This window comes from Garra rufa, chromosome 18, assembly GCF_049309525.1.
Source record: "Garra rufa chromosome 18, GarRuf1.0, whole genome shotgun sequence".
Lineage (NCBI taxonomy): Eukaryota > Metazoa > Chordata > Actinopteri > Cypriniformes > Cyprinidae > Garra > Garra rufa.
The window spans coordinates 22,902,502-22,924,327 of record NC_133378.1 but is presented as its reverse complement, the minus strand read 5'-3'; the positions used below and the strand labels follow the sequence as shown (position 1 = coordinate 22,924,327).

General features: G+C 34.9%; 1 protein-coding gene across 1 annotated transcript; it reads right to left on the bottom strand.

The window, feature by feature from the left end:
• Window positions 1-2,200: 2,200 nt before the first annotated feature.
• Window positions 2,201-21,471, bottom strand: LOC141291484 (uncharacterized). The gene is made up of 16 exons (XM_073823643.1): window positions 21,277-21,471; window positions 18,347-18,437; window positions 16,325-16,486; window positions 15,327-15,407; window positions 14,055-14,145; window positions 12,659-12,792; window positions 12,124-12,276; window positions 9,625-9,705; window positions 9,443-9,518; window positions 9,144-9,289; window positions 8,897-9,043; window positions 6,510-6,758; window positions 6,256-6,417; window positions 5,647-5,868; window positions 3,863-3,923; window positions 2,201-2,966 (listed from the first exon to the last, which is right to left on the bottom strand). The coding sequence occupies exons 1-16, from the start codon at window positions 21,348-21,350 to the stop codon at window positions 2,785-2,787; spliced, it is 2,112 nt and encodes a 703-aa protein (XP_073679744.1). The 5' UTR covers window positions 21,351-21,471; the 3' UTR covers window positions 2,201-2,784.
• Between the last annotated feature and the right edge of the window lie 355 nt (window positions 21,472-21,826).

The following is a 21,826-nucleotide window of genomic DNA, read 5'->3' as shown; positions in this document are numbered from 1 at the left end:
TTAAAGTGTGTTTTATTTGTCAGTACACCTGTATGATAATAGTAATGCTTATTTTGGCCACTAGAGGGGACTAAACAGCCAACCGTACTATGGTAAGAAACCTAAACAATTTTTTACATTTGTTAGAATTGAAGGGAACTAACATTAGTTTTTTTATGGAAATAGAAACTGAGAGTTCTAACAGTTTTGGAGAAAGTTAAGAAAAATGTTTTGAATGTTTTGTACAGTATTTTTTTTTTTTTTTTTTTTTTTAAAGAAGTTCACCAAGCCTGCATTTATTTGATTCAAAGTACAGCAAAAACAGCAAAAGTTTGAAATATTTTTTACTATTTAAATTAACTGTTTTCAATTTGAATATATTTCAAAATGTAATTTATTTTTGTGATCAAAGCTACATTTTCAGCATCATTCCTCCAGTCTTCACTGTCAAATGATCCTTCAGAAATCATTCTAATATGCTGATTTGCTGTTGAATCAACATTTTCTGAAAAAAAAATGTTGTTAATTATAGAAATGAATACTTCTATTTAGCAAGGATGCTTTAAATTGATCAAAAGTGATGATTAAGACATTTATAATGTTACAAAGGATTTATAAGTTCTTTCTATTCATCAAGAAAAAATCTACTTACCTGTTTTCAACATAATAATAATAGTAATAATAATAATAATAATAAAGTATAAAAAAATATATAGTTTTTTTGAGAAGCAAATCAGAATATTAGAATGATTTCTGAAGGATCATCTGACTGGAGTAATTATGCTAAAAATTCAGCTTTGAAATCAGGAATAAATTACATTTTAAAATATATTCGAATAGAAAACAGTTATTTTAAATAGTAAAAATATTTCACAATTTTACTGTTTTTGCTGTACTTTGTATCAAATAAATGCAGGCAAAAAAAAATCTTACTGTTCAAAAACCTTTGACTAATATAATTCTTTTGCGACGTTTAACGTGTACTTCTAAATCTCACCAGCAGATGGCAACAGAAGACTGAGGTAAAGGTTACGCGGACAAAAACTCGTTCATCGTTCATAATTCAAATTTCATAATTTCCAACCCTGTTGAAGGTTCAATCTCTCAACAGCATTTTTAACAGCATTTAAAACAGCATTGAACGGTAAGATGACCCACACTCCTAACTTTTTTCTCTTGATCATAGATGGTACAAAATATCGCCCCAACACTAATGAATGGTTGCGCTATTTTTAATTTTGTCATTTCATCTCAATATCAACATCTGTAAGATTCAGTCAGTTGAAACAGTTTTGATGTTAGGCTAATTGCTCTAATTTTGTGTCTTGGAAAACTACTATAACTCTTACCCCACAACATTGTTAGTTCATTTTAGTTTACAGGGCATTAACTAATGTTAACAAACACAACTTGTGATTTTAATAATGCATTAGTAAATGCTGAAATTAACATTGAAGGAGTAGTTCACTTTCAGAACAAAAAATTACAGATAATTCACTCACCCACTTGTCATCCAAAATGTCATCTTTCTTTCTTCAGTCGTAAGGAAATTATGTTTTTGAGTAAAACATTTCAGGATTTCTCTCCATATAATGGACTTCTATGGTGCCCCCGAGTTTGAACTTCCAAAATGCAGTTTCAAAGGGCTCTAAACGATCCCAGCCAAGGGAAGAAGAGTCTTATCTAGCTAAATTTTCTAAAAAAAAAAAAAAAAAAATATTACAATTTATCTACTTTTTAACCTCAAACGCTCGTCTTGTCTAGCTCGGCAAGATGTTCATTTGAGATTAAAAAGTATAAAAGTTGTAAATATTTTTATAAAATAACAAATCGTTTCGCTAGATAAGACCCTTCTTCCTTGGCTGGGATCATTTAGAGCTCTTTGAAGCTGCATGTAAACTGCATTTTGGAAGTTCAAACTCGGGGGCACCATAGAAGTCCATTACATGGAGAGAAATCCTGAAATGTTTTAATCCAAAAACACAATTTCTTTACGAATTAAGAAAGACATGAACAAATGTTGTAGAAGTATTGTTCATTCTTAGTTCATGTTAACTAATTAATGTATTGTAAAGTGTTTCCCTATTTATTTCCTATAACTCATCCTGCAACATGCTAAACTTCTATCTAAAGATTACAAATTAATAGTAAATCCACATTGTTTAGAGTAGAGAATAAAGGTGTTTCAAGAACTTGTTTTGTTTAAAAAAAAAATCAATAGTTACTGTTTTATCACTGCGTTTATTTGTCACAAACAATTCAGAAACAGTACAGACTTATTTCTTTTTAAATGAATAGCTTTGACCTCCACAGGACCAAAAGGATTTTTTTTTAACAAAAGGTAGAAGGCCATAATGAAAGATGTATAAATAAAATAAAAATAACAATAATCAATAATCAATAATAATAAAAATGTAAAACTTAAATAGAAAAAATAACATATTTACATTCAGTATGTATAAAAAAAAATATGCATACAATCACAATTTCCAGCAGTTTGTAGGATTTACAAACTAAACTTAATTCAAAAACTCCCAAATGCTACCTTTAAGTATTTTCTCATATTCATATATACATAAATGCATCAATCACTGTAAAACACGTCTTTGTACCACATTCATACAGCAGTTTGAAACCACAAAATGAAAGGACATTACATGTGCAAAATATGTCATAAACAAACTGTGAATATTCAGATACTCGGGCATGCCGGTCCTCGGTGAAAACATGCCCAGTGTGCATGTGTGGTTTTGATTAGTCTGCTATGTGTGCAAGTCCGGACGGGCATAAGCCCATTGTTCTCTTTTATGACCATCTCTGATGTGTTGTCATAGCGGCCAGGCCTTGAGCTCCATAGTAAGCCGGTGTCCGGTGTGGTGAAGTTCCAGGCAGCGGCTGAATCATCCCATTATCCGGGTCAAACTCCCATATGTTATCATAGTCCATTTCCTGGTCATCTGGATCCACCGGCTGAAGGTAAGAGTCATCTGTTAAAAGTAAAAGATGATGATTAATGTCTTCAAATACTTGAAATATTTAGTTTTTCTACTAAATGTTGACTTATGGAATGAACTTAAACTGTGTGTTCCGATACTTGAATTCAATATGTAAAAATCTATTATTTAAATCAAAATCCACACAGCATGGTTCAAGAACTTAGTAAAGTGAGCCATCTAAATACTTCATGCCCTAATTTAAGATCTAGCATATCGTTTCTTGTGTTCTTTTCCACAGAGAGGCTCTAAATGTCTTGCAGGATCTCCCACTTGTGAGCTTTAAATCACCCTCAGCGGTAATTCTGTCCTTTCGGTGGTCTTTCCTTCATGTGCCACCTGCAGTGCTGTCATTTAAAATACCCTGGGCCTGATCCACATTACACACACAAACATACACACACATGCCCCTTCATCTGCACTCTTGTTTCCATTGCCATGTCCTGCTTGGGCAACCACACCCCATCAAACTCTATGTGTGTGTGTGTGTGTGTGTGTGTGTGTGTGTGTGTGTGCTGGAGAAGGTCATTCTAAAACCATCGTATTAGCTGTGCCGTGAGACTCTGGTTTATGCACGTGTCACCGTGGATTATTTCCACCTTGTGGTGTTGTGTTTAAACCTGACAAGTGAGTGTGTATACGTGTGGCCTAATTAGACGTTTAAGCTATTCAATTAAACTATTTGTTTTGTTTGATTAGTTTAAAATATGCTTATGATCTAGGTCAACATTTCACACTCTAAACAAAACTTGTGGCCACAAAACTGGTTGTGCAGCTTGCTGTGTATCTTGCGTATCTGTTTCTCTATCTACATCCGTGAAACGTGCGTAACATCGTGCCATTGTGGTGCTGTAACTTCCTCCTATCTTTAGCATGTCAAAAATTCTCACCTGGCGAGTAACTGTAAGATATCTGCTGCGTCTCCATGACAGCGTGACCTGAGAAACCTCTCTGTAAAAAAAAAAAAACAGGAGAACAGGAGTTAAGTTTAACATACCGTTTTAAAGCTACATACTTATACAGTCCAACCAAAATTTATTCAGACACCTTCTCACGTTATCAGTTTATTCGCTATAGTATAGAAAATGGTAATAAAATATGACTAGAACTGAGAGTTAAACTGTGTCAGAACAAATTCATCTTGATAATTACAAATGAATTACAGTTAAACCAAAATTTATTCAGACACCTTTAACATTTCTCACATTATCACAGTTTATTCGCTATAGTTTAGATTAGAAAATGGTAATAAAATATGACAAGAACTCATAAGTTAAACTGTGTCAAAACAAATTCACCTTGATAATGTCAGATAACTGATAGAAAGGTATGTAAGAACACATAGTCAGGTCAAAGTGTCAAATCTAATTTTTGGTGCCAAATTTTTATTAATTTTATTGGTAGTCCACTGTATGAAGACTTTTTGGGTATAATATGTCCTCACTGAATTAATAAAATATCAAAAATTAAATCTAATGTCTGTATCATTTTTGGTTTGACTGTAGTTCTATCCATCTTAATTATTTTTGTCCTATTAATTCATTAAAATACATACAATATTTATATACATCTTAATACTTTTAGTACAATGTTTTTATATATAATTTTTTTTTTCAGCAAGTATGCACTAAATTGATCAAAAGAGACAGTAAAGACATTTATGTTACAAAAGATTTTCCATTTAAAATAAATGCTGTTTTTTTTTTTTTCAATTTTCTATTCACTAAAGATTTTTTTTTTTTTTACATTTGTTTTCAGTTTTTTTTTTTGAGTACTAAATCTGCATTTTAGAATGATTTTTAAGGATCGTGTAACATTAAAGACTGGAGTAATGAGGCTGAAAATTCAGCTTTGCCATCACAGGAATAAATTATTATTTAAAATGTATTAAAATAGAAAAAAGTTATTTTAAATTGTAATAATATTTCACATTTTTACTGTTTTTACTGTATATTTGATCAAATAAATGCAGCCTGGGTGAGCATAAAAGACTTCTTTCAAAAACATAAATAAATCTCACCAACCACAAACAGAACAGTGACCTATTTCTATCCATCTCAATAATTTTTTGGTCCTGTTAAGTTATTAAAATATTTCTTTACCTTTCAAAGGTTTGAGGTCAGTAAGATTTTTTTTTAAAGAAATTAATACTTTTATTTAGCAAGAATGCTTTAAATTGATCAAAAGAGACAGTAAAGACATTTATAATGTTACAAAAGCTTTCGATTTAAAATAGTTGCTGTTCTTTTGAATTTTTTCTTTTTTTTCCGAAAACATTACGTTGTTTTCAATATTGGTAATAAGATATGTTTCTTGAATTCTCAGCATATTAGAATTATTTCTAAGGTATCACGTGACACTGAAAACTGAAGTATTGATGGTGAAAATTCAGCTTTGCTTCACAAGAATAAATTACTATTTGAAATATATTAAAATTTAAAAAAAAATTATTTTTAACTGTAATATTATTGTACATTTTTACTGTTTTTACTGTATATTTATTTAAATAAATGCAGCCTGGGTGAGCATAAGAGACTTCTTTCAAAAACATTAAAAATCTTACCAACCACAAACAGAACAATAGTTTACATTTTGTGCATTAAGGAACTTATTTGAATAGGGTCATAATAAAAGTAAAATGATCTTGAAAGAAAATCTATTGCCGTCCCATTACCTGAGAGATGTGATTGCGTTCTAGCTGTCGGTTTGGGGCGGGCAGTAACTTCAGTTTGGAAACGGCCTGGGCACGTAGCTCTTCAGACCACTGACTGCTGACCACCTCAGGTTCCAGGGCCTGTCCGTGTCTGATTTTCCGCCCAAGAGGAGGAGTGCGCAGCCGGAAGGAAGGAGGAAGGAGAGGAGGATACGACTGCTCCATGGAGCCCCGAGAAGAATGCTGTGTAGCACAAAAATATGCACATGAGATTTGCCCTCACTTGAAAGATAGCATAATAAACTAAGCCTATAACATACTCCACTGATTAAAGGATTTAGACCTAAAGCTGTTATGTAATCCAGGTTTAAAACCCAACAAGTTAAAACCTGCATTCCATGTAAAAAATACTCTTTCAAATGTGCATGTTAGCAGGGACAACACTTTGCCTTATTCGCTCAGCAGCCTTTTTCATTATGCATCTAGATGGATCAATTAGTAATGCAGGCTATGGGGACTTTCCATGGCTTTAGCTCGTCAAATCAGCGCCCTTGCTTTCGGGGTGTTCGGTCACCGTAGGCAGCAGCGGTGTCAAGTGAGAGAGCGGATCTGATATCCTGACCCACTTACCAATGCATGTGCAGAGCTCTCCTCAAGAGGGTACATTCTGGGGGTGCTGGGGTCGTCATAAAGGGGCGAGAGAGGTTTGCGGTGTCCGATCAAGTCTGAGTGGCGGTGTGGAACTAAGAGCTGGTGTTTGACATTTGTCTGTGGCGTGCTCCAGCTGTTTGACTGAAAAAAGACAGATGGAAAAATATTAGTTATTCTTGTTTTTCATTCTGTTTTCCCAGAAGCCAAACTGAATGCAAATCATGCTCTGCTACCTTAACTAGCGGGGCCTTTTTGATGTGTTGAACAGGGCCGTTGCAGTGCACCGAAGTGTATGGCGTGTTGTAAACCGGTGACATGGGACCTTCTGAAGCAAGATAGGATGTCTGTGGAGGGGAGGAGTAGTGGAGTGAAACAGGGTGGTGGTCAGGGGCCGGTCGGACGCGAGAGGAAAAGCTGCTGCTCCTGCTGCCCAGGTGAGCCGAGTACTGTGTATCTGAGGAGTTAGGCCTGCTGGAAATGAACTGTACAAACACAAACAACACAGAAACTGATTAAATGGACTGTATTTACATTCTTCTAGCAGGTTACAGCAATCTTTGTACTCTGTTCGACAGTTTTCCACAAGCCAATCAATTTCAGTGGATAAAACCTAATAGGAAAAAGTCTTAAAGTTTCAATCAGAAATATTTTGGTTTACAGACATAAAATGTGCTGTGAATGGCAATTAATGTTGATTTATAGGAGATAAAATGGCGTAGCACCTTGTCATATTGTTGAACATCAACACATGTCTCTATTAAAGGAAAAGTTCACTTCCAGAACAAAAATTTACAAATAATGTACTCACCCCCTTGTAATCCAAAGTTTTCATGTCTTTCTTTCTTCAGTCGATAAGAAATAGTTTTTTGAGGAAAACATTCCTGGATTTTTATCATATAGTGGACTTCTATGTTGCCCCCGAGTTTGAACTTCCAAAATGTGGTTTAAATGCTGCTTTAAAGGGCTCTAAACAAATCCAGCTGAAGAAGAAGGGTCTTATTTAGCGAAACGATCGGTTATTTTCTAAAAAAAAAAAAAAAAGATAATTTATATACTTTTTAACCTCAAATGCTCGTCTTGTCTAGCTATGCATGTACTCTGTACTCCGGTTCAAGACAAGTTAAGGTATATCGAAAAACTCCCATCTCATTTTCTCCAACTTCAAAATCGTCCTACATCGCTGTTTTACCTTTTTTTGTAAAGGGTGTTTTATCTTCTTTGCACGTTCACTTTATAAACACTGGGTCAGTACTTCTGCAGCGATGTTGGATGATTTTAAAGTTGGAGGAAAAGATGAGAAGGGAGTTTTGAAGGTTAAAAATTAAATAAATTGTAATTTTTTTTTTAGAAAATAACCAATCGTTTCACGAGATAAGACCCTTCTTTCTTTGCTGGGATCATTTAGAGCAGTGTTTTTCAACCACTGTGCCGTGGTACACTAGTGTGCCGTGAGAGATCGTCAGGTGTACCCTGGAAAATTATTCAATTTCACCTAATTGGTCTAAAACATTTTTTGGAAACTAATAAGTTATCAGATCTGTGTTCATACAAACAGGCCCAGGTTTCACACTGAGTAGGTAGAAAAAAACTGTTTTCATTGTGTTTATTTGATTCTTATTCAAGACACCTAAATAAGAATGACTGTATATTGTTAATTGCACTTTTTATTTAAAAGAAGAAGAAATATGAAAGATAAAATACTTTTTTCTTTGTGTTTATTTGATTCCTGTTCAAGACACTTCGATAAGAATGGCTATATATTGTTAATATTGGCTACAGAGTTTAATTTTTTTTACAGTTTCGATTGTTGGTGTGCCTTGTGATTTTTTTTTCAATTAAAAATGTACCTTGGCTCAAAAAAGGTTGAAAAACACTGATTTAGAGCCCTTTGAAGCTGCATTTTGGAAGTTCAAACTCGCTGGCACCATAGAAGTCCACTATATGGAGAGAAATCCTGAAATGTTTTCCTCAAAAAAAACATAATTTCTTTATGACTGAAGAGAGAAAGACATGAACATCTTGGATGACAAGGTGGTGAGAAAATTATCTGTAATTTTTCTTCTGGAAGTGAACTTCTCCTTCTCCCAAAAATAAAAATTCTGTCATTAATTACTCACCCTCATGACTGTTTTAACAATGTCCTTACTACCTTTCTGGGTCTTGAACGTATCAGTTGCATTGCTGACTAGGTCAGAAAGCTCTCTCGTCAAGAATATCTTAATTTGTGTTTCGAAGATGAATGAAAGTCTTATGAGTTTGGAATGACATGAGGGTCAGTAATTAATGACAGAATTTTCATTTTTAGGATACTTGGTAAATAGTGTTTAGTGCTAAATCACAAGAGTCTTGTAGGAAATTGAGTGCACACGTGTTAATTATTAACAGCCCAACTGAAACACTGCTGATCTTATTCACAACCACATGAGCTGCTCCACCAAAATAAACATTCAAGTCATTCTTATGAATAATGCCCCATATTTTAAATCTGCCTAACCCAATTTCATACTAGATATGAAATCAAACTGTGTGAGAGCAATTCACCTAGGAAACACGTTGCAGATGGGAAAATATGTTCACAGCTTGATGTTAATGGGTTTGGGCTCTTGGGATAGACACTTACACAGAGAGGCTCAGCATAACCAGGGGAAACAAGGTTGTCAACGGTACTGGGCAGCTGGAGCTCATGGGATCTGCGTTTGTCCTGGGACTGCCTTAGTGGGTCGGTAGCTCCATGGCTGCTGCCGCTCCACCTGTCAAACTCTGGAGCCTGAGGAGATATATCAGAGGAGAAAGTGAATATCTCATAGCATTTACACTCAGTATCTAAGATATTCAACACCATGTCCGAGATGGAAGTGAGCACTCACCTGTTTCTGTGTTGGAGTGTAAATGATGTCATAGACAGGGGGAGGAGGGCTGAGGATGGGGACGTCAGCGCTTTTGAAATTCTGGATCCAGTCATTGAACTCGCTCTTGTCCAGACAGGACACGATGATGGGGTTTATCAACTTCCCTAACAACGAAACCCACAAGAGTTAGAGTCACGTATGCATCTGCACAGCATGATAAAAAAACAGTCGGAGTTTACACTCATCTTTATGGCACATATCAGATCTTTGCCAAGAATGATAACATCCGGCAAATAAAGTTGGACTCATTAACTCACCCTCAATCATAAATGTGTTGGGCTTGATGTCCTGGCAGGGAGTTGTGACTGTAATCATGTTGAGAGGAAGTTTGCCCTGCAATTGCAAATACATTCGAGATTATTTCATGAGTGCCTTGCTAGATTATTTGTGCAATCTTACTACTGCATTCATTTGTGCACATGAAATTATTTCAGCATACCTTGTAAAAGAGGCCATTGTTCTCTTCAGACAGAATTATGAGATAGTTGGGATACAACACCAGCAGACGGTCATACTGCTCCTGTCAGCCAAACAGAGGAATTGATTAACAGTCATTATTGTTTCTATATAGACCTACACTACAGTCCGCAATAAGCTAATAGTAACTTGTTTTAGACACTTTCTTCCAGTTACTTTATCTATTTTTTGCTGCAGCAGAGAGAATGTAAGCAAAACACAAAATGGGTCCCTAAACGATTCAATTGTTTTTGTAAATGACTCACTCATTAACTTGCTTTTTGTGTGATTCAGTGTGTTTGAGTGAAGAATTTGATGATTAATGACTAATGATGGGAAAAAATAAATCTTTTCGAAATTCTGAATCAACTTCGCACAATGATTCCTTGTTTTGAAGCACTTGTGTGAATGCAGGGTGGCATTATCTGCTGGTCAAAACGATGAATATGCAATGATAACTCAACCTAAATATACTAAGGCACCTTTTACAAACCAATTACAATTGGTTTTATTAAAACGCAGTCTATTAAATGTAATCAACAAATAATTAACTATTAAATAAGAAGTCTGTAAAATGTGTGTTCTTTTATTAAAGGGCTTGGTTTATGTCTTTTAGGCAAGACTTGGCTTATTAGGCGAATTAAAAGCAATTAACTATCAGTTCCTTATTTTAATCATACACGCACTTCATGGAAATTCAGTAAAACTGAACCAACATTATAACCGACCAGCAATCGGTTTAAATCAACAGGACCAGAGATCGGTTAAATCATGAATAAATCATGACCCTAGTTTACCAATAAGAGCCTTTTAGCTGTGAACTATCAGAGTTTGATTCAAATCACGGATTCGAAACAAAAGATTCGTAAAGGCTTTGAAGCTTCGAAGCATTGTTTTGAAAGCGCATGTTCTTTGGAACGCGCAAATACAGACAAGCGGAGTAAAACAAACAGTTGAAAGTTGAAGATTGAAATGCTGTCGGAGCGTAATTCGACGACCGGAACTAACTTTTGTGTAATAATATCTAAGAAAGCTGGCCATGATTTCCCAGAGGTCTTGCTCCGACCACGAGTGTGTGTGTTTTAACTCGGCTCAGGGTGTGTTCAAAGACAGCTGTTGGGTGAGTCAAGTCAAGTGCGTGAGGCAAGCAACTGGTTTACACACCCTTTTCACAAGCAGATCCTCTCCGCTCTCACAGTACACTTAAGAAGGACTATCAGTTGCTCACCCTCCCTCACTCTCTGGGAAAAGGTTTAGCTATTTGGCCACACGTACGCCGGATATTGGGTTACACGACAGTCCCCACAGTATGAACTGGCGGGCTTTGTGTTTGTATGCTGTCGTTTCAAGGAGACCTGCTGAAACCAGGCAGACTTTGACTAATGAGGGTGTGAAAGTGACCATGCCAAAACAGATCCTGAGTGTAAACCGAGCTTGCTTTGCACCTTTTAAGAAAGCATGGAAGTGAATTTAGACCCTTGTCATGCTAAGACCAAACAATTAATTTAAAGGCTTTTCCGCATGCTCAATTGCGTAATGCCTTTGTGTTCAAATTGAACTTGACTGCAATTGTATTGTCTTATATTTTGAGTATAGAAAATTAGAGTAACTGCGTCATTAAAATATTATATATTTTATATGATAATGCTATAGAGCAGGGGTTTTCAAACCTGTCCTGGAGCCTCCCCTGCCCTGCACATTTTGCTTGTCTCTCTCATCTAATACACCTGATTCAAATCATCAGCTCATTAGTAGAGACTGCAAGACCTGAATTGGGTGTGCCTAATAAGGGAGACATACAAAATGTGCAGGGCAGGGGAGGCTCCAGGACAGGTTTGAAAACCCCTGCTATAGAGTGTTTTCACTATGCATCATCAGTTGGCCATATTGGCGGCACTGAACGTAAACAATGCCACTGAACCAAACGAAGCTTGCATATTTAGCTGATTATTGCTGCTGAAAATGATCAAGTATTGTCATATTTTGGGCTGTATTAATCGGTCAAACCAAGAAATAACATTTGGAGTACTACAGACTGCCAAAAGTTATAAGAAATCAAGAAGAGTGCAAAAACTGAGGAACTAAAGGTGTTTGTGTTTTTTCAGGGCAAGAATCTCAACAACATTTGTGTTTGTTCTTATCATTAAAACTGCTCGTACATATCTTTACCTGTGAACTTTAGTTCAGCTAAGTCCTTCTATATGAATGAGCAGCATCCACACATTTTTTCCATGGTTTAGACAGCATAAATTAGCAGAATAACATATTCATTAGTACATTAACTCCAATTCATGCAGTTGTTTACATTCGAGTATCGCCAATATGTTAAGTGCATATTGCGTTAAGTGCAAACCCTCTATTGCTGTTATAACATATGTATGTAAATATATTAATATATTTTTTGTGTTATTTTTTCAGGTTGTATAACTAATCAAACTGAAATAAAGGATAATATGATGAGAACATCCTGGAGAGCTCTTACCTGACAAGGCATGTGTTGCAGCCTGACTTTCGTGACGTAAGTGATGGTTCCTAGACTCTCTCGTTGCGAGCCCTCCCATTCGTAAATGGGCTCTTTACTGATAGAGTTCCTCAACTCCTCCTTTTCCACTTTGGTTTCTTCTGAGCACTGCACCTTTGGAGACAATATTGGGTTTGAATCCATGTTCAAAAGTAGAAACCAGCATGATGTGTCTTGTTATGATATGGGAAAGATAAGGGAGTGTCATCAGCATTAGAGATTTCAAAGAAAACGGTTGCTTCTCGATTGCACATCTCAGCTAATTATGCGGATGCGGATGTTTTGCTCAGTGAGCTCAATTGCTGCAATAGCACGATGTGTCAGAACAGGAAAGCATACATGTCTTTTTCAAATCCAGTCAAGGTGACCACAAAAGAAACCACTCCCTTATGAAATCCCAAAGGACAATGACCAACATGAGTCACTCTGACCTGAATTAACACCTTGTTCATTGTCATATACTTCAGGTAATTCTGATAAAAGGTAGATGCAATACCTTAATTCTTGTGTATGTCTCCAGTGCGATTGCACTGCCGCCGTTTTCCTCGATTTGTTCTTTCAAAAGCCCAAACCAGTTGTTCATCTCCTCCTCTGTCGAGCAGTACACGATGATAGGATTCAAGCTGACCCCTGCAAAGGTCAAAGACAAGAGGTCAGAGGTTAGGTCAGATGACTATGACCAGTGACCATCTGGATCTCTTTAAGAGCCTGCAACAGGTTGCTGAATATTTTAGTGAATCTCTTGTTTTTAAGTATAGATGCATTTGTGTAGATACCGTCGCTCTGTTTCATGTCAAAATGTCAGTGTTGACACTTTTGACCCTGAGAGCAAATAATCTGTTTCAAGAGCTCTTAACATTACAACATGCCATGCATTTGCAGCAAATCAGTTGTCCCTTCTAACAGCTATTCTGAAAGAATGCATCCAACCTGAAATCTCCCTTTTATCAGACCCACATTCCAGTTTTTATCAACACAGATATCAGCCACTCTGACCTGCCCTGTACAGTCATTTCCAGTTAGGTGTGATGTGTTTTTAGCCAAGGCACGTGTTTGTTTGCAAGACTTGATCATTTTTTTCCCAGAATACATATTTAGTCATGACTGTAAATGCTGTTTTGTGCCTCATAGGCTCTTGACTCTCACTCCCAGCAATCAAAATACAGTAGCGAGTCCTATCTGATATAACGCTGTGCCAGATAAGAAGATTTATTCACTAATTTGCAAAGTGGGACTTAAGATCACGTAAAGGGTTAAGCTTTAATTCTTTTTAATTAATTGCGGTCGCATTGACTCATCTTCCGAGAAAGTTAAGCGTATTTGGCGCGTTTAGTTGATTGCTCAGCGTGACAAAGCAGTAAAATCAATGTTTTCTCGTGTGGTAAATTCTCATAAAAATTTTATAAGCAAACTTGTGTGTTCAGGTCCAGTGCTCTGGAATGTGAAGTTCTTTAACTGTGAAAGAGAGGTGAAGAAAGAAAGGGCCCTCGTAGCTCCACAGCTGAGCGAGTTCAGGCGCACCTGTCGTATAACAAGGGGGGTCTTGAGGACAACTTATCTCTTTTCTGACTAGTGGCAAATGGAGGAGGTTTACTTTGCGTTAGTGCTTTTGAACCTCTGGAATGTCCGAACATGGGAAGTGGTTTTGGGCCTACATAGTGTGGTTTTACAATGTACGCCTCACTCGTCTTATGTTTTCTGGTAAGTTTAGACTCACAGATTCCAGACTTAAATATCACTGAGAACAACAGGGTTTAGAATTAAAAAAAAAAAAAAAAAACTCTATATACATACTATTAGATGTATGTAACTTTATTTCCCTGTTGCTTTATCTTGTGTTACTTGCCTACCTTTTCCTGTTTGTGCAACTCTGGATTATCAAGCACACTCACCGTTTATCTGGAATGCAAATTCCTGCAGGTCACCAAAGCTGTTCCTGTTCTGCAACTTGCAAATTGTGAGCTCTTTGAGAGGAAGTGTTCCCTGTATAACAAAAATAAATCATAGTGAGTTTAGTGGTCTGCCTTTATAGCGAATTAAATAAACATTTTTATATAGAGAGCCATTAGACAATCTACATTACATATATACTAATTATTTTAAAATAAAATAAAATTTGACTTAATTTGGTATACACCGCCAGTCAAAAGTTTTTGAACAGTAAGATTTTTAATGTCTTTTAAAGAAGGTCTCTTCTGCTGACCAAGCCTGCATTTATTTGATTCAAAGTACAGCAAAAACAGAACAATTTCGAAATATTTGTACTATTTAAAATAACTGCTTTCTATTTTAATATATTTTAAAGTCATTTTATCCTGTATAATGATAATAAAATGTTTATTATTATGTTGAAAACAAGTTTCTTTAATGAATAGAAAGTTCAGAAAAACAGCATTATATAAAATAGAAATATTTTGTAATATTATACATTTTTTTATCATCACTTTTGACCAATTTAAAGCATCCTTGCTAAATATAAGTATTAATTTTTATAATTTCTTTCCCAATCATGTGATACTTTAGACTGGAGTAATGATGCTGAAAATTTAGCTTTGATCACCGGAATAAATTACATTTTATAATATATTCCAATAGAAAACAGATATTTTGAATAGTAAACATATTTCAGATTTGTACTGTTTTTGCAGTACTTGGTGAGCAGAAGTGACTTTAAAAACAGGATAAATCTTACTGTTCAAAAACTTTTGACAGGTAGTGTAAGAATAACTTTAAACTTTTAAAAACAAATGTTACATTGTCATGAAAATTATGACACTTAAGCTATCTGTCACTTTGACACATTCACCGTTGCACAATGCTCTTTTATTGATAATGAACATTTATTACCGTCACCTCCCAGTGACTAAATAAATGCAGGCATAATAAAACCTGATTAATGCAGGTCACAATAGACAGAGATAAATTTTATGATAGAATACAACTTAGTGTGGCATTTTTGGCATGGATAGGTGACACATTTTACATGACCATAAAGCATAGACAGTCTGTAATATCCGTCTCTGTTACTACATGACTCAAACGACAGTTCGTGCCTAAGGCAGTGACACAAGCATGGACATATAAGGCGCTCCTTTACTTTTCGGCCTGTGGTATGCATTGTTTATTGTGTGTAGCAAAATGAATACAGTAGGTGCATCTTTTACCTGGTATGTGAGTCCAGTTGTGTTGTTGGAGACAAAATGAAGATGGGTTTGGAACAGGTCCAGATAGCAGTCATGCACATCCTGAAAGAACAGACACATTCCATCAGCTCAGCATCGACACAATCAGAGGGATCATTCTGGGTAATGCTGCTTTATAAGCTTGAATTCAACAACATTGGTGGATTAAAAGATTTCACTCTCCCATAGTCTGAATAGCAAGATTTTCAAAGGTCATGTTGAAGGCAAACTACAAAAAAGATGCAGATACATGTAGCAATCTTAGTTAAGTTGTTAAATACGTCTGTGTCAATCAAGTCTCTTTGTGAATACTTTCTGAGAAGTGTTTGTTTGCTCCAAAGACTAGTTAAAGCAGCTGACATTGATTTATCACGGACAGCTCATTTCCTTTCATCCGATCTAGGCCTTTACCACACGGTACAGAATATACCATTATCACAAATACTGTTAGGTAACACATCCTTTCAACTGTAATGGCGCCACTGTACATTATGTTCCCCCTTTAACCTCACCCTGTGTTGGGTTATTTTTCTTTCCTTCACCTTACACTCATTTTTTTTCCCAGTATGACTACATGTTGTCAAACCTAAGAGATTCCCACGCTTCAGAGCCAATGTGTAATATATCAGCGGTTTGATCAGCGTGCTCTGCCCCAGGTAATCTCAGCAACTCTGAGCCATTTCACAACACCTCACATCTCTGCGTGTTTCGACACGGCCTAAACTCCCCAAACTGAGTTGCATCAATTAATCAGCAAATGCACGTACGTCATACCCGCAGGGCTTCATAGAAGCTCCATGTGACATCTTGTATCTTCCACCTGTTTGTTATGCATTACCTCATTGAGAGTGAGTAAGTGACTGTCACGGCTGCTCGGACCACTTTAATCATCGTATGCAAGTCTGTTTTGAATGGTTTATTGAATGATTATTCTTGACGACTGTGTGTTTGTTTGTAGTTTGTTTGGATATGTGTCTTACCTGGCAGTGCAGGAAGCGGAAGCGGACTTTAGAGCTGTGGATCATCCTGCCATAGTTTTTTACATTGATGCTGCTCTTTTTCCATCCACTAGCTGGATCGTAAGGGAACGGAGGGTCCCATTTGATGTTTTCGATCACCTGGAGATCTTTGGGTGACATTTCCTGTGTCAACACAGTGTTAAAAGTTAGTTGCTTCTCTCAATAACATTTGATATGCAAAAATGTACCCAAATGCGAAAGACTAATTAATAGGGAATGTTTTCATAACTTTGTCTAATGTTCTGGAAAAGTTGCAAACAAGACATTCATGCAGTAGTTAATAGAATGTTCTTATGAAAAACGTTGACAAAATGTTAGCATCAAAATATTATTTATACAATTAGGTTCTAAGAATGTTGTTGGAAGTTATGACAACGCTATTTTCAAATATGCTGTGAATTTAAAGCATCTGATTTTGAACAGAATTCTTAGAACATACTTGTACTAGTTTTCTGGTAACATTCTGCTAACGTTTTCCGAAATGTTATTGTATCATAACTTACAAAAAAATTAAGGTTTTTGAAGTTTTGAACCTAACTACTTCTGGAAATAAAATTTCCGTAACTTAATTTTAGGAAAGCATTCTTAGAACTTAGATTTGTTTTCTGGTAACATTCTGCTAACGTTTTCCAAACCGTTAGTATAACAAAAGAAAAACTTTCTTAAAACATAAAAACTTGACGTTTTAAACCTGAACAGCTTTTGGAAATAATATTTCTGCAACTTAAGCGAAATTTTAGGAAAACAATCTTAGAACATAGATTTGTTTTCTAGTAACATTCTGCTAACATTTTCCGAAATGTTAGTATAACAAAAGAAAAACTTTCTTAAAATGGACTTTTTAACCTAATTTAATGTTTTTAGAACTTAAATTTTAGGAAAATGTTCTTAGAACATAGACTTGTTTTCTGGTAACATTCTGCTATCATTTTTTTCTGAAATATTAACAAAATAAAGGAAAAAGTTTCTTAAATTAAAAAAATATATAAGTTTTGAACCTTCACAACTTTTGGAAATGTATTCTTAACTTAAGCAAAATTTTAGAAACACTTTTTTAGAACATAGACTTGTTTTCTGGTAACATTCTGCTAAAGTTGTCTGAAAAGTTAGTATAACGGAAAAAAAAAACTTTTAATAAAAAAAAAAATTACATTTTGAACCTTTTGGAAATGGTATTTTTCGTAACTTAAGCAAACTTTTAGGAAAACATTCTTAGAACAGACTTGTTTTCTGGTAACATTCTGCTAACAAAACATTAGTCTAACAAAAGAATAAACAAATTGACGTTTTTAACCGTAACTTTTGAAAATGATTTTTTCACAACTTAAGCAAAATTTTAGGAAAACAGTCTTAGAACATACACCTGTTTTCTGGTAACATTCAGTATACGTTTTCCAAAATGTTAGAATAACAAAAGAAAAACTTCCTTAAAAAAATTGCAGTTTTGAACCTAAACAACTTTACAAATAATATTTTTCATAACTGAAGTGAAATTTTAGGAAAACAATCTTAAAACATAGACTTGTTTTCTGATAACATTCTGCTAACATTTTCCGAAACTTTAGTATAACAAGGAAAAACTTTCTCAGAACATAAAAACTTGACATTTTGCATCTTAACAACTTTTGGAAATATTTTTTTCATAACTTAAGCGAAATTTTAGGAAAATGTTCTTGTTTTTCTGGTAACATTCTGCTAACGTTTTCCGAAAACATTAGTGTAAAAAAGGAAAAACTTTCTTAAAACATAAAAATTGAGGTTTTGAACGTTCACAAAAACCTGAACCTTGGAAATAACATTTAACTTAAGCCAAATTTTAGGAAAACAAGCTTAGAACATAAACTTTTCTGGTAACATTCTGCTTTGCAAAACCAAGGCAGAACTTTCTTAAAATATGCAAAAAAATGTACGTTTTGATCATTCACAGAACTCTTCATAATTTAATGAGAAGATTAGGAAATCCTTAGCTGTGAGGTTCCTCACCTTTCTTGGTGTGACTGTGCAGAGAATGTTGATGATGCTGTTGGACTTCTCCTGACCCTCCTGCGGGTACTTTTTCCGGAACAATCGGCTGCTGCTCAGAAAACAGTGCACAAAACAGTAGACCCTAGTTAGTCAAGTAGGGTTGTGGGATACGAAAAAAAAAAGATGTGACCCCACACAGGGGTTATCTTGACTCAAGATGATCAGTTAATCTCGCTGAGTCAGAATCTGTCTGTGAAGATTCTGCTTCTCAGTGTCCCACACAAAAGATTACATCACCCCTACACATGTCCATTCTTCCTTAGCTTGCACTAGTCAACATATCAGTTTTACATCTCAGTCTGCGCCATTTAAAGAGAAAAACAATAAAGCTTGTGTTACAAACCACAATGCCCTGCTCATGAAATGTCTTTTGTTACCCATGACCCTCATTTATAATCATTAGTGTCAGATCTATATAATGAAGTCCTTCCTGCCCAACGATAAGCTAAGGAAGTCAATGTCAGCGAGGAAATCTTCCTCGGCAAGAGAGGAGTCCCGTGTTTTTCTTCTCTCTCTTTGTCAATCTGTCTCTGCTTTGAATGCTATTAGCATAACAACACTGGGCTCATTCATGCAGACAATAATGGGAAGTATCGGTGATTTACTAGGGCTCAGTGATGAACGTGTTTGGCATCCGGAGAATTCATCCGGCAGGTTGTAGGCAGCTTGTTACACAGAACATGTTGTAAAAGTGATGAAAGTTTGACAGCGACAACTTTGTGGAACTTTATGTTAGAGGCTTTAACTATTTCCAGCGAATCACCTTTTGTCTTCATTAAAAATGCAACCATTCAGTGGACTTATTTTAAACCTGATAGGGGTCCAAAGGGTCCTGCTACAGTGAACTCTAATCTGATATGTTCGCTGTAAAAATACAAAGAGTTTTTTATGGTCTCGGACTCTGAACCCTAACTGAACCCAGTAACTTACATGCAGAGCACATGCAAGCCAGACACAACAGACAAAGTCTGATTTAAAATAGGCCGACTGTCTGTTTTAATGACAGGTAGTTTTAAGATTTGTCCAAATTGATGACAGTAAATTACACGGATCGCTGTCACTTGCAGTGCAAGCACAATAGTATTACTTTCTGTGCAGGATAAACCCAATTCTCTTAAAAAAACACGAAACCTGAGAAGTCTACCCTTCCCTGAAGGCTGCACTGGAAACAGAAATAGATCTAACTTCATTACACTAGTGAATTCTGTCAGCAGATGAATGTATCAGTCAGGATGAAGTGAGATCCTGACACTGAGCTAATGAGATTTACAGACAGCATCATTACACCGCTAAATTCAAATCGCTAACCTGTGTTTATCATGTCAGCATGCTAGAAAATATCTTTTTTCAATCAGTATTTTTGTCTTGTTTTTCATTAAAACATCATTGTGTATTACTAAACCTTTTAGGAAGGCAAAAGCTAAAAAGTGTTTTTAAAGATTATGATTTTTTTTTTTTTTATACCCTATTGGCTATTTTTTCTTCTTTTAAATATAAATATAAACTTGCATTTATATTTTTATTAAAATAATAATTATTTTCATATAAAAATGATGTAGATAAAAACAAATCCTATAAAAGTATATATGACTGATTGTTTACCCAATTGGACATTTTAATGTATTTTTTTTAAAGGTAAAAGACATCAAATTAAGATTATATTTAAATTACATTAAAATAATAATATATTTTTACTAATAATATAGTTTTCATATAAAAAATGGTTAATAAATAAATATTTGCCAGTGGGCCGAGGAAAATAAAATTAATTATAAATATATTTTAAGAAAACAAATCTTATAAGTTAATAGATGAAATGTTTTACCCAATTACCATTTTTATTTTTTAAATATAAAAAATATAAAATTATATTTGAATACATACATAAAAATACATGTAATAAATTGCCAATGGGGTGAGGAAAATAAAATTAATACAATATTTTTTTCTTATAACAAATCTTGTTCTAACAAATTGAATCTAACAAATCAAAATTAATATATTAAAATATATTAATATATTTTTTATACCAACTGGCAATTTTTCCTTTTTTAAATGTAAAAAAAAAAAATCAAACTAAGAAGTTAAAATAATAATAAATGTTTTCATATAATAAAATTAAGTAACAAAAAACTTTTTAAATTAATTAAAAATATATTTGATGAAAAAAAAATGTATAAATTAATATATGACTGATTGTTTTACCCAGTTGGCATTTTCCCTTCTTTTACATTATAAAAAAATATCAAATTAAAATTATATATAAACAAACAAACAAGCAAATAATTTCATATACAAAATTATGTAAAAAAACCAACAAAACTGTTTGCCAGTGGGTTGAGGAAAAACAAAATTCAAAATATATTTTCTGAAAACAAATCTAATAAATTAATATATATAATTTTTTTGTTTTTGTTTTACCCAATTGCCTTTTTTTATTATTATATTTTAATAAAAAACAAATTGGTAAAAAAAAAAAAAAGTTTGCCAGTGGGGTGAGGAAAATAAAATGAATTTAAAATATATTTTCTGAAAATATACACTGTAAAAATGTGTTTTGTTGTAAATAAAACAGATTACTACAGAACACTAAATACTATTTCAGTTTTTTCTGCTGTAAATGCCATTTTTAATTAAATGCGTTTTGTGCGGTTTGTGTGTAATTGTGAAATCAGACATTTCTGAGTAAAAATAGTCTCTACATCAAATTGTTTCACACAAGTTTGCTTCTCAAGTGAATGTATCTGTTTTTTAAGCTGATTAGACATTTCTACTGGAAACAAAACAAAAATACTAATGTTTGACCAATAACATCCCTCTAGTCTGCATGACATGTCTTCATACTTTCAAAACTTGTTAGTTTGAAGGTAGTTTCTCATGGTTCTTACCTGTTCCTGCGTATGAAGCTCTTGCTGGAGAACCTGAAGTTGTGTTGGGGGACACATGACATACTACTCCCCATGTTGATCTTGGGACAGTGTGTGTATCTCCTCGATGAGAGACTGCTGGTGTATCTGTCTGCACGATCAATATGCTTTAGTGATCCCTGTTGTAATCCAACCTCCCTGGAGTGAGTGAGTGAGTGTCTGTTCAGCGGAGAGACGAGACTGATACTGAAGCGGCAGACAGGCGAGAGGGGAGTGTATGAGAGAGTGAGTGTGTCAGTGGGTGGAGATAAAGTGAGGTGTGTGTGTGGGGAAGGGGGAAGGAGGGAGACGAAGACGGGGGACTGGAGCAATGAAGTTCACACCTTCAGCATGAGATCCCTTCACTAAATAAAGCCTAACTGACAAAGGGGAACGTGTAGTTTTTCACACCTTTTAGTGGGCAAATGGCACTGATTTGAATGTTTGAACACTCTGATGAAAGAGTATTAAAGTCTGAATGGAGCCTGCTGGTGTCACTTAAGAGGTCACACCAAACATGTCTGGACATGGC